General features: G+C 43.5%; 1 protein-coding gene across 7 annotated transcripts in view; it reads left to right on the forward strand.

The window, feature by feature from the left end:
• Positions 1 to 11,691, forward strand: part of DGKI (diacylglycerol kinase iota) — a 230,807-nt gene extending 219,116 nt beyond the window's left edge. For all 7 annotated transcript variants that reach the window (XM_054808326.1, XM_054808350.1, XM_054808335.1 and 4 more), the window contains one exon: positions 603 to 11,691. In XM_054808326.1, the coding sequence (XP_054664301.1) occupies positions 603 to 719 (117 nt within the window). In that variant the 3' untranslated portion in view covers positions 720 to 11,691. The remainder of the gene's footprint in view (positions 1 to 602) is intronic.
• The last annotated feature ends 3,960 nt before the right edge of the window (positions 11,692 to 15,651 follow it).

A 15,651-nucleotide genomic window follows, 5' to 3' on the forward strand; every position in this document is an offset into this window, starting at 1 on the left:
TCATCTGTCCAGAAATCCAAGGCGCAGGAGTGTTTTCGTGGAGATACATTAATGTGTTTCCAATAATTTTTCATAGTTCAGGTTCAAGACTTATGGTCCAATTTAACAGCACTCGCAAGGTAGCTCAGATAATGGAGTAGCAAACTGATGCACTAAAGAATGATTTGTACATGAGATAGAATGAGACACATTGAACTCATCTCAAATGTTGGGCATCTCTCTGCACATCTTTAGCAAAGCGTGTAGTCTGTGAAGTGCACTTTTCAAGTGTTAGCTACAGTACTGTGTGTTGTATTCATTCACATAGGGATTGTAACCCTAGAATGAAAAATCACTTCCTTCCAGCATGTGAGCCTTTCTGCGTGATATATCAAATAGCATGTTGTTGCAGAACTGCATGATTTGTCCTAAACCACACAAGGATTTTGAAAATCTTCAGAATCTCATGACTCTGATAGAAAAACTTGACTTAACACCAACTTGTAGAACAAATAAGTAAATTCTCCAAATTTGCTTCTATTCTTCCTTCTCTGGGTCATGCTTTCATCTGTTCTTCTACATATGTTAGCATAAGACTTTATCTTCATGTTTCTTTATTGTAGGGTAAGACCCCTCGTGACAGGGCTCAGCAAGCTGGTGACCCAGATCTGGCCTCCTACCTGGAGAGTCGACAAAACTACCAAATGGTTTCCCACGAGGATCTGGAGACAGCAGTCTGATGTCTGAAAATGTCAAAGAGGATCCTCAAAAATCGCAAGGCTGCACCTGAGGCACTCGGGCATCATGTGAAGAAGAAGCTGATGGAATCAACGTGTCTCTCACTCTCGTGGAAAATACCTGAGGACATGCCGCCAGTTTCTAAGGGCTACTGAGTCTTGCCACGGAACAGTTAGGTTCCATAAGTTAGCCCATGATGGATGAGGCGAGACACTCAAAGGTCTGTGGAATCCATGGGCCACGGAAATTTACCTTTATTGCTTCCAGCAAGTAGCATGAACTTCTCCCATGTTCATCTGTACAATTTATTTAAAAAAAAAAAAAAAAAAAGGAAAGAGAATAGAGGGTGTGGGGGAACGAAACTGGGACATTAAAACACCCACCCAGGCCCTCCTCCATCCCTATAGTTTCCTGCATTCCTTTTATTCTCCCATTCCCCTCACTTCTCATCAGTTAAATAATACCTGTTATCTCTGTGTTAAGTCTTCACAAATGGTCAGGCAGTAGCAAAAAATTTGAGGACCTCTGGATGCCCTTAGGAAAAACCCAACATTTTTACCGCCTATCCCTCCCTTGCTGTCCGCTCAGAAGCTGTGTCCTCAGTGCTCGATCACCAGGGAGTTTTCTCACTTTTGAAGAGGACTCTGCCTATTGCCTTGTTTCCTAGGGTATGAGGCACAGTTAGATTTACAGCAGCAACAAAATTTTGCCTCCTCATTGTTGCTGGGTATGTGGTTACGGTATCTTCATGAGACAGTCATTTGTACGGAAAGGAGTTACATGGGATACACCATGTTGCATGGCAGAGCAGAAAGTTACCAGTCAGGTTTCTCCACACCATCATTGTGCGTATAAGGCCAACCTGGTTCTGCTCAGATTTCAAGCCTGCCTAAAAGTTAATAGCTATTTTTTACTTTTGAAAAGATGGGGTTTACAATGGGGAGAGATCTGTGCAAAATGGAGGGGGTTCTGATGGACTGACTTATGGACCCAGTCCCCTTTGCATTACAGCCGGAGGTAGGAAGGAGACCGCTAGAACATCAGTGGTCAGCCTAGGCTTGCTGCCATCAACAAACGAATGAGCACCGCCCCGGTCGCATTGGGAATAGGAAAACCTTCTTTGGCTGAACTTGTAAACTATCTGAGTCCCCAAGGGAACAAAATTTCAGAGAGGCTATCCCACTGGAGGAGGACAAGCGGCAGCTCTTTGCCTCGTTACCTACTATAGGCTCGGAAATGTAAAGTTGCTTAGACGCTGTAAAGGTCAGCCGTGTCTTCTCTACTCATCTGTTCCCTGTCTTACCTCAAAGATTATAACCACAAAAGAAGAGAAAGCAAACAGACATACACACAGGCATACACAAAATGTTCACCTTCAGGTTTTCAGTCGCTGCAGACAACTCAGCTGCCAGAAACAGCAGAGCTTCCACTTTATCTGACCAGTTCCCATGAAGACGCTCACGGCCTACTTTTGGCATAATTCTTGCAATAGATTTCTGAATTTTGCTTTGTTGTTTGTTTTGAAAGATCCACTGGTGTTTGTTTTCACACACCTTGCTAGGTGTAGGTCTCTGGTAGACGGTGATCATTGGGATTACAAGCAGTTTGGAAACCATGAAAATAACTCAGGTCATTATTCAGATAAGTTTTTCTTCCTTGGTAGAAGTTGTGGAAATGAAGTGAATGCAATTATTTTCTTCTTTTTTTTTTTTTTTTGTTAAACAAGAGCAATTGTTGTGGCAGAGAGGGAGGAGCTGAAAAATATGCTTTTTATTTTTTTCTGTTTTCAAAAGTTCATTTGATATGAGCAAAATATTTCTTTAGTATTTCTTCCTCTGGAAGGAAACTATATATATTTGTAATCTATAGATCAATGGCGACATGAAATGTATTTTGTCTTATTTTCTGTCTTTACCTTTCTTGTTTAAAAAATAAAATATAAAAGCCAAATTCCTTCCCTTGATAATCATCCAGGGGCTTGTGGCGAAGATCAGTATGTGTATATATTAGAACAGAATTTGGCAACTGTTAAAATAAAAAATCAGAGTATAATTCTGGTGTATGTGAAATTTCCACAAGGAAGATCCTCATGCTGTGGTTTCATTGTAGGCCTTGCATCATTTCCCAGCTGTGAGGAAAGACATTGCTGTAATATTTCTATATATTTGATGAAAAATAAGAATTATATCCTTTTGCTTTGATTTACTGAAGTGAGAAACGGAGGAAGCTTCAATAACACCAGGGCCCGGGTCCTGTCCTGTGCTGAGGCCAGAGGATGGTCAGCGAGCCCGTTGCAGCTCCCTGGTCCTTTAGTCCCGTGAAGCAGGTGGAGCGGCGAAGGCCTGCCCTAATCACAGGTAGCTTCCAGAGGCCAGATGTGAGTTATGGCAAGGGAGCTGGGTCTGGTCCCTCTTTGTCCCCAGCGGTCCTCCCCTCGGCGAGACATCCCTCGTGCCCGGGGAGCGGCCGCAGCAGGGGCTGGCTCTGGAGCAGCTGGGCAGGACGGGCAGATTTCCTGAGCTCCTTTGTGCCATTCGGACTGCTCAAAGGAGCTTAGAGAACACGAGAGAGTCTGGCTTGCCTTTTTCCCTGGCAGCTGGAGTACAATGCTATGATCAGAGTGAGCCTGTTGTGCCTCTGGAAAGCTGCCCGTGCTGTGTGCTCGGTAGGAGGCAGTTACTGTAGGCTTAAAATAAACCCCAGCGTTGGAGATAGGACAGGAGCTGGCTGTAGGTAGTGCCTTTGATATTCATGGTGTCCCAAAGCACTGCACACATAATACATTAGATACTGGCGATGTATTTGTAGATAATAGAGCATGTATATTGTTTTCTGTGATGGCTCACACACAGCCAGGAGTATCAGAAGTTGGTTCACTGAAGGAAGCAATCTGGGGCCAGAATGCTGCAAGATTATTTCTTACCCCTTTTCAAGTGCCATGGGATTCTCGATTTTGGACAGCCACCAGAAGCATGCAGACTCTCCAGCAGTTAAAGGTGACACGTACGTATTGAATCTCTTGAGCACTTCGGGTCTAGCTTAGTAACAGTACCGTCGTGTCTGCACTGTGCAGACCAGTTCCAAATTTCAGTGCAGCTGACAACCCACTTAAATTACATGTAAAACATTTAGATGTACTAAAAGTGTCTGTCCTGTGGCTGTGTCTATTTACGTGTGTATATTACTATATATATGTATATTTATAATTATCAGTATGCATATATATAGACTCACACACACACGTACGCGCGCACACTTTTAGAGCTGTGCCATTTGAATGACAAAGTACCTAGGGTTGCTCAGCTACTGGGGTTGCTGGACTGACGAAATGTCATTTTCCATTTTAATTTGTTATTAAAGGGGACCCTTTTCAGTAGAACTGAGGAGCTCCTGAATTGTTCTATTGTACTGATTTTACTATCTCATTTTGGAGTTAAATGGAGGGAAAGAAAATATTTATAACGTTGATAAAATAAACTTACTTTTGTTATTTAATAGCATCAATTACTCTTATTTCATGTTTCAATGAAATGAAAGACATGGCGATGTTATACAGTTCTCACTAATTGTAGCATCCCTTGGTATTGTGAGGTGTGAGGCTGAGTGACTCATGTAAGACAGCAGTTCAAGGCAAATTTTGCCCATTACAAAACAGGCCTTAGACTCCAGTGGCTCTTTCGCTGTTTCATGTGATGGCTTTTCTGTGTTTTAGCACTTTCAGATTTCTGTAGGTTTTTTTTATTAACACCTGTCACGCTTGCTTTTCCCCAGCAGCAGTAGAATTGCTGAATCTCAACTCATGGTGCTGTAGCCTGGATTCAGACTGCAGGAAATGTCCCCTGCTACATGAGGACTGTCATATAGAAGCACCAGAGACATAAAGAAAATAGAACAAAATTGATGTTTTGTTGCCATTGATCTTCCCAGTTATATTTGCAGAGCTGGTGATGTTGTGGATGAATAGATGGGGCACATGGTTTTTCTGGTGGTGTGGCCGTGGGAAGTTTGAGTAGTATTTAATGGCCTCTTTTGCTCATTTTTGTCTTTGTTTTTGCTGTGATGGTGACACATGTGGTAGTAAAAGTCACTAACACACAACCTCACCTAGAAGCTGGCTATTTCCTTTCAGCCATCTCAGATGCCTCCTGTGGGGTGTGTTTATGCGTTGACCCTTTCAGTATATCAAGACCATGTTGAGATGATCTGACTCTGGGCAAAAGCTATGGAATGGGCAAGCTGCATTGGTAGCCTTAAGCTTGTTGGGGGTTTAATAGTACTCAAGAAATGTATGGACATGCTGGGAGTTTGAATGCCCTGAAAACACTCCAGGGACAATTCTGTCCTTGCACCCCATGTACTCCAAGAAGGAAGCAGTTCCTCGTGCTGATCCATTTGAAGTCTGTTATGTTCTTTCCCCCGCTTCTTGCTTCTTTTGCACCAGACTGACATCCATGGAGAAGTATTCTATAAGAATGGTGTTTAAGCTTGTTGAAGGTAACATTTCTATCATCTCCGTTACGTCTATGCATTTCCATTCATCAGATATTATTTCCTCTCTTTATTTTCTTCAGTGAATCTGAGCCAAAGTGACATTGCGTCTTCAGTCATTTCAGTAGTCCTGGAAACAGCTTATCATATACCTGTGCCTTTCTGGATACCTGTGAAGCTATAGGACACAGTATTACAGGGTTCACTGTGGTACTCATCTTTTCATTTTGCTTTCTTAACAACAATGCAGGCAACTATTTTTCTTAGTAATGGATAGCTACAGCTTTAAAATCCCATGAGCTGCCTGTCCAAATCTGTTGATTGCAATGGCGACTCAGTAATGTGCTAAAAGTGACTTGCTAGCATATTGATGAAGACCAGAATTTTATGTGGAGTATGTGTCTTGAGCTTCAGTGCTTTAACTCCCTTCGGAAGTGCAGGGCGCAGATCATGGCTGCACTGTGGAAATGCCTCAAGTGGACCTATAACCCAGCCCAGCACCCAGCTCTTGGGGCAAACAGACTACAGAGGGGTCAGGATGTCTCAGCCTTTGCTGAGGAGTTACGGTTGCAGACAGACTGCAGCAGCTCGGCACTTAGCTTGGGCTGCCCAAAAGTAAGCCAAGTACTTGGGCAGTTTCTCACTTCTAATTCTATTTAAAAGCTGGCTTGGGAGGGATGGACTACCCAGCGGTCCAAGCAGTGACCGTGGCTAAGTTGTGCCATGGCCCCACGCTTCTCCAGGCTGCCTACCTGAGATCCTCTGTAGGAACCAGAGCTCAGGGGCCTCCCTTTCCTTCCCCAGCATGTTTCCAGCACCGCTGCCCATCGTGGTGCCCACAGAGAGCGCCATTCTCTCGTCCCCTGTACATGTGCGCTGGAGCAATGGCCCCCACCTTGGACAAGGGATTTCCTGGCCACGTATGGTGCCATTCCTGCAAAAGGGGAAAATTCCCTCCCGCAGGCCTTGATCACACCAGTAAATTCATTACATTTGACTTCAGTGATTAGGCAGGCTTAGAGCTGAATAACCTTACTGTATTCAGCCATCAGAGTGCATCTTGTCTCCTGCCTTATTTATAAGGTGCCACATTCCAGTCTCAGCTGCAGTTTCTTGTTTCTCAGACCGTGCTTTTTTTTTTTTTTTTATAAAAAAGAAAAAAAAGACAATCTATTCTATGCAGTACACATGTATCTAGTTACCCAGAGAGCGGGGAAGACAGGCAGCTTGTTTTAAAAACTCCTCATTCTGATGTGGCATGTGACGACTTCTAGAGTCTAAGCAGGGGGATGCCTTGCAACAAAAGCAATTGTTTCAACATAAACACATCTATAATTCAGGAAATAATTTGATGCTCAGCCCTTTAAAAGCAGTCAGCTTATGCTCCTGGATTCCCTACATGGAGGAGACTGTTTGAATCTAAGGCAGCAGTGATTCTCTTGACACGCATATACAAGAAGGTGAATATCTGAGAAAGCAAAAGATATGCTTTCTTTAGAAATTTCTTTGTATTATTTTGTCCTTATCCACTAGAAACAGAAGTCTGATTTGGGAATGCTATTTCAGAGTTCACCAATATGTTAACAGCATTCATATACAAAGTACGTAGAAGCTGCAGTATTTTGACATGCAGGAAATAAGCACTCCTTCTTTTAGCAATATAGTACTACATACATAATTGCTTCATCTAGAGCCAGCCTCCTTTTGCTGGCAAAGTGTAACACCTGGCTCTTCAATTAGTCCCTGTCTAGGAGGCTGCTTGATGTGTAACCTACCACTCAGCGAAGTGTGCGCGGTGGCAATCCAGTGCTCCGTTATGACAAGTGCTGCAGCAATTATCTAACTACTAATGCATGAACCACAGTAGCAATTCATTTCTTAGTGTTGCACTTTATTTTAATGAGAAAAATGCCCTTCTGGTTCCAACTGACTTAATGACCTTCAATTATAATTTTTTCCTCAGCCTGTGGCCAAGCAGAGGAAGAAGGCAGTCCCTGTTCCTACATGTATTCAGGAATCCAGGTCCTGAGCCTAGGAACTGTGGGAACCAGTTAGGTTTTCAGGTACGGAGAAAAAGCTCAAGAAGCTCTTGAGCTTGATGCAGCAGACAAGAGTGATTTCTGCTTGGCTAATTAGGCTCTAGTACATAGTCCCACTTTTCTAGGACTTTTTTCCTGTATGCCATTCACACAAAAACCGAAAGAAGGCAAAATTAGAAAAGCAAAGCTAAGCTGGGCCCTGGGAATGGGGAGCCTACAGAATGGTTTCCATAAGCATTGCTATTTTCTGGTTAGCTATTGAATATCACTGTAATGAGTAATTATGTACCATAATTAGGTGTATCCACTTTAAACAAAGTGATATGGGTGCATTTCTTCTCCAAGCTCACTGCTCCCAATATTTATGTCATCCATCTGCAGGGGGCATCCCGTTCCTGCTCCTGAGGGGATCCCCACACAGGCTGGTGGGGCACACCCTTCCATTTGCAAAGCGTGAGGCTTCATGAAGAGAGATGAACCCCGAGTTGTGCAATGACATCTCCTTGTTCCTTAGCCGTACTGGAGGTTTTCACTCCAAATTAATGGAAACCACGCCACAACAAAAGAAATGATTGCTATAAGCAACAAAGTGAATAGGTGTCTCTCCTCTCCTGTCCCCCACTTCAGCCCTTTTCCCAGGGGCTCTTTTCTTGATCAGAATAGGAAAACTGTTGTTGATGTGCCTGTTTTAATAGGAGATGGGTGCAGTTGTGTGTTGTTCTCTCCTGCCGTCTTGCCTCTGTTGTAAAAGCCTCCTTACCTCTATGGCATGTGGGAGCATTACATTCATTTCAAAGCTAAGAAAAAAGTGAGCTTGCTGGCAGCTAATGGCAGGAAGGAAATGAAACATAATTTTATTTAAATTTGATTTTAAAAATTTTCCATGCTCTTTGCTTTTCCTTCCCTTTTTTTTTTTCTCTGTCCTTTTCAGACCTTCTTTACTGAAGTCTTTATTCTTTGATCACATCTACTTTCCTTAGCTCATGCTACCTTCATTTTTGACTGGAAAGGTCAAAATCCTGCTCATGTGGTTGCCTCTGGGACACTTCTGCTTGATCAGTTATAGATGTCTGGATCTCCTCTGGCCATGCCCAGACATGGGCAGGGAATGTTGAAATTCTGCTGTACTAGGGGTGAGTTGGACCTGCAGCACTAAAGGTACCTCTGAGGGTAGCTGTAACGTCTCAGGATTAAGCAGATGAGAAGCATAATGGACTTGGATATTTCACACCTGAGGGGTTGATTTCGACCCTTTCAGGTGTAGTTTTAATATCAATAGGAAAAAAATATTTTTTGAGGGGTCTATTCTCATGTTCCTTCCCTTTATGCTTTTCCCGTTAAATAATCTTTGCCTGGGCAAATGTGATTGTGTTGCTCCATGACGTGCGTGTAAGAAGTGTCAGCTGCTTCCAATTGGTGAGTGAGTGTGCTGGTCTCTTGTGCAAAATGTCTGGCCCTGCTACCGCATGGCTTTCTGCTCAGTATGTATCTCAGAAAAATCACAGGGAGATAGCAGAGGCTTATCAGGTTTTTTTATTCCATTTACATGTCACTCCAGCGTGATTCTCCTCCATCTGCCTCCTTTGATCATACAACAGCTTTGGGAGAAAAGAAAATAAGTGGCTGAGCCTTCAAAGCACTGAGCAGCTCTTGGGAGCTTTGTCTCTCTCTAGCTTACTGCTGCACCTCACAGATCTGGGGAAAGGGAAAGGGGGGGATGCTTTATGTGCAGACAGATCCAACTATCGCCTTACTGGCAAAAGTAACGTCTCTTTGGAGGCTACCTATTCCAGACACTCCACCGTGTGCCAGGTGGAGTGTAAAATACATACAGACATCAGTAAGCCCTTAGGAGCTGCCTTCCTTTCTTAAGGGCTCTTCCAAGCTCTTTTTGTTTCTTTTCCAGGTGCGGGGCAGGGGGCAGCCCCAGGATGGGGATTCCCGCCTCCGTGTGGGAATGCCCTTTGTAATGGGTGCTCTCTAGCTGCCCTCACGCCGTGGGTTGCATATGCTCTGTGCCCTGTAACTCTGTTGGAAAAGAAAATAATCAAGGGTTAAAATCCCTTTCCAAATGGACTTGGGAGCTGCCAGCCTTGACTGCTGGCCTGTCAGGGTGCAGCGCATTGGGGAGGGGAACGTGGAATATGACTGCTCTGTACAAATCTCAGCAAGATAAAATGTGCTTTCACAGTGTGAAACGAAGGTTATTTTTCTTCTGCCGCTATTATTTTGTGCTGTAAACCCTGTGACAGTCTTTTTGGATGCAGCCGGCTTTTTGGAAGCAGGAGGCTTTTGAAAGATTGTGGAAAGTCTGGCCAATGATATAGCTGAGGACTCGTGTTCTGCATCTCCCACACAAACCTTCTGGCAGTCTGTGGAGGTTTCAGTGTCCTCTCTGACTCAGTGAGCAGAACATTTTGCTACAAACTACAGGCCTGCCTTTGTGCCACTGTTACTGCTACTCTGCTTCCGCACAGCTTTTACAACAGCTATGGCTTTGCACCCTTGCACTGGGAAAAACCAGGATGCATTGTGGGGAAACGTGATTCTCCTATGGACACAAACATTCATCAAGCTGCAAGTGTGTGCTGATAAAAATGCAATGTATATAAGGACTGAACCTGGTTTATGAGACTGTTACTGCTAGCTTAGAGGGGATTTATTGTGAGCAAGAACTGACCTGTTGTTTTATTGCAAAACACAAAGGTTATGCAAAAAATGATCACTCTCTTTAATGATATGCTTCTGTCTTATGACAGTTTACAAGTCTAACTGTGTGTTACGTGGTTGTGTGACAGAATAGGGAGAGCATGTGCTGTGTGTTATAATTCGTCAGCATGTCTCTCTGGAGGTCCTGTGGTCAAAGGGATAGAGCAGAAGGCAGCAAATCAAGGGACTGAGGTTTTATTCCTGCCCCTGTCATTGAGTCAGTTTGGGTAAGTCATTTAACCTTCCTGTGCTTCAGTCTCCTTATTTGTAAAATGAGGATACTATCACCTTCCCATACACACACAGGTAAGGTGCTTTGTGTTGCGAGGCCAAAAACTGCTGTATAGTAACTATTTATGAGGTTTTTGTCATGCCTTATAATGTTGCTTCCATATAGTATCCTGCTTCTTTTGGAACCATTTTTTGAAGAGCAGTGGGAGTAGCCTTGTCCCATGCTTTTTAGTTTAGCTGGCTTAAACTGAGATGGTAAAGAGTGCTGGAAGATGACAAGTTTCTAATGAGCTAGTTTGCCCTTCTAATGCTTCATTTCCATGTTTGAGCTATCTTGTATTAAAAATTTTAAGTCAGGTGATTTTTTCCAGTCAGTGAAAGCATTCAGGTGGTTGCCCTCCCTCCAGAGGATATTTTGCTGAATTTTAGAGCAATTGTATTCCATCATATTGAGTTAATTGAGACAGAGTGTTTCATTTGGGAGAGCCCATCTCAGAAACACCTCTTTTTCTCAGCTCTGTCCTACCATAGAGGTATCACAGAATCTTTTGCCCAGAAATCACCACTGGAGTTTGTTGATGCAGAAGGTTTCTGGGGAACGAAGCCAAACATCTGAGGGAGCAGACTCTCTGGCACTTTAGCATCTCCTCCGGCCGTTTGGCAAATGAGAGATGAAAATTGATCTTTATCAACCAGCGAGGAAAACAGGTAGCAAAGAGTTAGGGAACTGGAAGTGTCGCCTGCAAAGAACAGGGCTAAGACGGAGTCGTCCATCACGTGGGATGGTGATGAACAGGCTCAGGATGGAAAGGCTGTTTCCTTTGGGCTATGTAGTGGATATTCACTTACTGCTTCGTGGCAATGGTGGAGGAAGGATAAAGGACAGATCCTGATCTCCTCTGCACTGAATTCACTCCTGGTGAACCATGGTGTGATAGAGGTCAGAATCTGGACCTCACCATAATGTGCTTCGTCCCCCAAACAGAGCAGTAAAGCCAAACAACAAATGTGCATATTCAGCCAACATTTCATGGGCATCCAGAGTTCCAGTATTTGTACATATCCTATTATCTGAACCCGCATCTGTTCCAGGAGTTGTAATAACATCACAAAGGGCTCTTTTATGCTGCCTGACCCCGTGCATAATGCCCCGGAGCTGTGCATCATGAGGCTGCCAGCTGGCAAAAGGAATCCGAGGCATGCAGCAGCACCCATGAAATGAAGCTATATGTTTAACAGAGAATCAGGGTCCAGGTAATCAGCAGTGAAGGGGGATACGGGAAGGGGGAGGGGTTTTTTTGTAACAAAGTGAGACAGTATTTTCTTCCCTGATTTTCTTGCATTTCCTATTTATACAGAGTATCTTGATCACTGTGTTGCTAAACAAGGAGATTTTAAACTGGGGGAAGGAGGAAATGTGTATACAGTGAAAGAGCTGGTTACTGTTCCTTTTGGACACTTTTTCTGTATTGTGACTTGTGTGGAAATGTACAGAATAAACGTGAAGAAGCGCATGCCTTGGCTGGGCTGAGTTTCCTTGTGTTATTTGCCAGTGGAGCTGCGTTGCTGCTTCTGGCAGAGTGAAAAGACTGGTGTGACTCGAAAGCTGTGAAGAGTTAGGGGGAGTGGAGGACAGGGGTGCAAGGGTCAAAATTCTGCGTGCGTGGCAGGGCAGGGGAGGGATGGGAAAGGAGTGTTAGGCCTCTGGACAAGCTGAATTCAAGCTCATGGTAACCAAAAAGGTTAATGATACCCTTAATATTTCCAGGGAAATCTCAGTCCCTCAGTAAGCTGATTGTCAGTGCAGCACAGCGTGTGCAGGAGAGATCCAGCAGAGATTAACAGGACTGTAACGTAGCATATAGGTCACCTCAGGGTCTGAGCTATGCGTCTCAGAACCGTTTCTCCAGCACACTCTCTGATTCACTCCCCAATTATCTTAGGTTCTCAGTTTAGCACTGTTTTAGACTAACCCATGAGCATATAATGGCTCTGTTTGTTTCTGCCCAGCTGTGTGTGATTGAAGAAATTTCTATCATGGCCATTGCTTGCTTTCTTGTCTTCAGCAGCTGCCCTCCCTGCCCCACTCGGGAGCTTCTGCACCATTTCTGACACCGAGTTTTCGTGACCTCTTTCCCATGCAAGTTGTTATTTCCTAACAGTTCCCTTGCTTCTGCTCTCCCATCCCAACATCGTATTTCTGAATCATTTTGCCATGTTTCCTTTGCCCTGTCTCTCTGGGACAGCGCCTGCCACCAAACCACCTCCCTCGCACATGGTCCTGGCTACTCCCTCCACTCCAAGCCCTTTGATGCTCAGCGCTGCTGCCGCCAGCAGCCAGCTGTGTGCTTGTCTCTTTTAAAGGATACCTTAAGCCCCCTTTTCCTGCTGCCTCAGACAGCCTAGGAATATTATTATTACTAATAATAGTGCTAAAAAGACTAACTGTTCTGCCTGTGCAGGACTGGCTGGAGCTGGATGAGGATGTAACCTAGTAATGAGTTACACTGGAGCTTTCTGCACAGCGAGAAAGCACTACCAAGCACAGCTTTGACGTTCGTCAGCATTGTGGTACAAAGCGCTGACTCCTCTGGGGTCCTTCGCAGTAACAAGCTGCACCAAATGGCTGCCAGCTGCTCTCTGGGAACGTCCGCGGAGAAGAGATGATTTTGATGTGCTCAGAGCTGCCCTCACAGCAACATCTGGAGGTGTTCCACCACCTGCAGGCCAAGCTGCTCGGTGGTGCATTTAAAAAAAAAAAAAAAGAGAGTACAGCTTTGCATCCTACTGGTTTTGCACCCCAAATTCTTGAATGTGTGTGGCTTTGCACATGTATGTAGTTCTGAAGGGAGTCCAACTGTTGCTTCGCTCATCCGTTGTAATTCGCCCTTGTTCCTCAGCTTTTCAGCTATGTTAGCTGCTTCAGGGCTGATTTCTAGCCAACTTATGCTACAAAAATCTTTCATAAAGCTGGTGAAATTCATGTGTACATATATAAACACACATACATTTATATAAATATCTTTCTCATAGGCTAGGGAATTCCCTTTTTCATGCAATCTTTCTTTACATATGAAATGTAATAACTTTTAACTGTTTCTTTAAAAAGCTAAGCCTTTCATAGTGGGAACGTAACTACAATGAAAAAAATCCATTCTTGGGAGAAAAAAAAAAAATCCTGACAGGAATCATTTGCTTTGGAAAAAAACCCCACAAAACCCCTGCAGTTCCACTGCAGCCAAGTGACTTCAGTATTTCCCTGCAGTTAAAATGTGGTTCTGTCTCACAAGGGATCTTTTAAACTAGGTAGTGATGCTTGTAAGAGATGTTGCCAAGGTTGTTAAGTTTAAAAATAGGTAAATATTGGAAGAGGTCCCATAATTTCAAGGTGTTGGGTCTCATATTTTCACATTCAAGGGTTGATATTGATACATGAGTATTATATTTGCAGCCGTATTAGCTCACGGCAGCATACCACAGGGCAAGGAAACTTTCAGAGCTGCTCCCTCTCTTCTTCTGCCCCACCTGTCCATAATCTTAAGCGGCACTGGGGATGTGTGAGTGCGTGTGTTTGTCAGGAACCGATTTTAAGTGAACGTGGAGTTAAAGTATGAGTGTGTCAACTGCGTGGATCCTGCTGCTCTCATTCAGAAAGACAAGCAATCCCACAGGTAGGAAGGTGAGCTGTGAATCCCGAGACCCAGAAAAATAAAGATTATTGTGTCCCACAGATGTGAAACAGGAGCTACCTGCTGGGCGTTAAACTCAGATGGACAACCTGTAGTGTGATAGGAAGCCAGGTGAAGCACTGCCTCGTTAATATGTGTAATCAATTTGCTATCTAATCAGGGAGCTAACAAAAAGCAGTAGCACTGCTGTCAGAAGAACTTTTGACTGCAGCCTTGTTTGTTCTACATTTGCCACCAAAGTGCCTAATGGCTTGGCAAGAAACTGCACAGGGTAAGTCACCCTTGTTTGAGTGTTTTTGGCTTTTGGATGCAGCGTTCTGCAGAAGTTAGAGGAAAGCAGGCAGCTTCTCACCAAGGAGTGGGTGTAGGTCAGCTCAGGTGGATGTTCTGTTATGCTGGACAAAAGGTGGAGGGCACCGAGCAGTTGGAGGGGTTGTTGTTGTTTGGTTGGGTTTTTTAAGGGTGATAAGAGAATGAAGAAGAGATTTTAAAATGAAATAGTAAGATTACAAAGGTAGCTGTAAGTGGTATTTTGGATCCTGATGCTCCATCTAGCCTGAACCATTGTGAGTCAAACAATGCTGTTATGTGATTCAGACTAGTGTTTGGTGGCTAGAATTTGGGGGGTTTGTTGCTGACATAATTAGCCAGCAGGCTGAGGATTGTGTTTGCTAGAAATAGGGTGTGATTACCTGCCTGCTTCTGTTAATGCATGTATGTATCACATAAATTTCTTTGCTGACAGAACTGATGATATTCTAACAAGCTCGGGTCTTTCTCACTCCATTTATGAATACATATTTAGCTCCAGGAGTATCTGAGTTTTGCTAATGGGTCTCACTATCATCCCTGAAGTAGGTAATATTGGGATGCAAGGCTCCATATAAATACAAGGGGTCATTATTCTGGCTGTCCATTCTTTTTCCATGTTTCTCCCTTCTGCCTTTTACCAAATATGTGATAGAAGGGTAGGTATAGTCAGTTGTGTCCAGTTGAATCAGATGATTGCAGAATAAGGGGTCACTCAATGACTAATGGTTTCTCAGTGCAACACAGCTATTAAAAGTTCTCCGTAGTCTTTCCAGTCACTTAAGGTTTTCCATTTTAATTTTCAGTTATGTGCCACCTAATGTTGCAGTGAGGGTCTGAAATTTGGTATCTATTCAGAGACATGCTATGGTAAACCAATGGACAGCTTGTAGATTGAAGCTTGTAATTTCCCCTAATTCAAACCCGTGTGAGCAGTATGTCTGTAGCCGCATGAGCGCGTGACTCCACAAGTCACCGTGAAATTTTTACACTGGATTTCTAGTCAAGCTGAATTGTACTTGTAGTGTCCATCTCTAAAAAGTCATCTCCTCCTGGGAGACCTAGTTCAGTATTGCAGTTCTCTGCAGATCATTTGAGACTTTTTTTCACCCTTTAATAACGAAGGAGGTCAGATCTGTAGCTGGAAGTTAAGCATTTGTGTGCATATGTGGAGGAAAGAGAATAAGGGCTAATTGGGATTACAAGGCGCTGGTTGATTTGGAATATTAATACTCTCCAACCTTCTCACATTTAAGATATTTTTTAAAGTTTCTATAACTTTCTGTATTCTGATTTTGAAAAGCCAGCAATACAGTATCTAGATTATCCTTTTAAAAAAAAAATAAAATTATTAGCAAACACCGATATTAATCTTTCCCGAATATAGATTCACAGATGCTCCTAAATTACAGCCTTTTTCAGTGTCTCAACTCAGTCATCCAAAAAAAAAAAAAGACATCTGTAAAACT

The sequence above is a fragment of the Grus americana genome, chromosome 1, assembly GCF_028858705.1.
Source record: "Grus americana isolate bGruAme1 chromosome 1, bGruAme1.mat, whole genome shotgun sequence".
NCBI lineage: Eukaryota > Metazoa > Chordata > Aves > Gruiformes > Gruidae > Grus > Grus americana.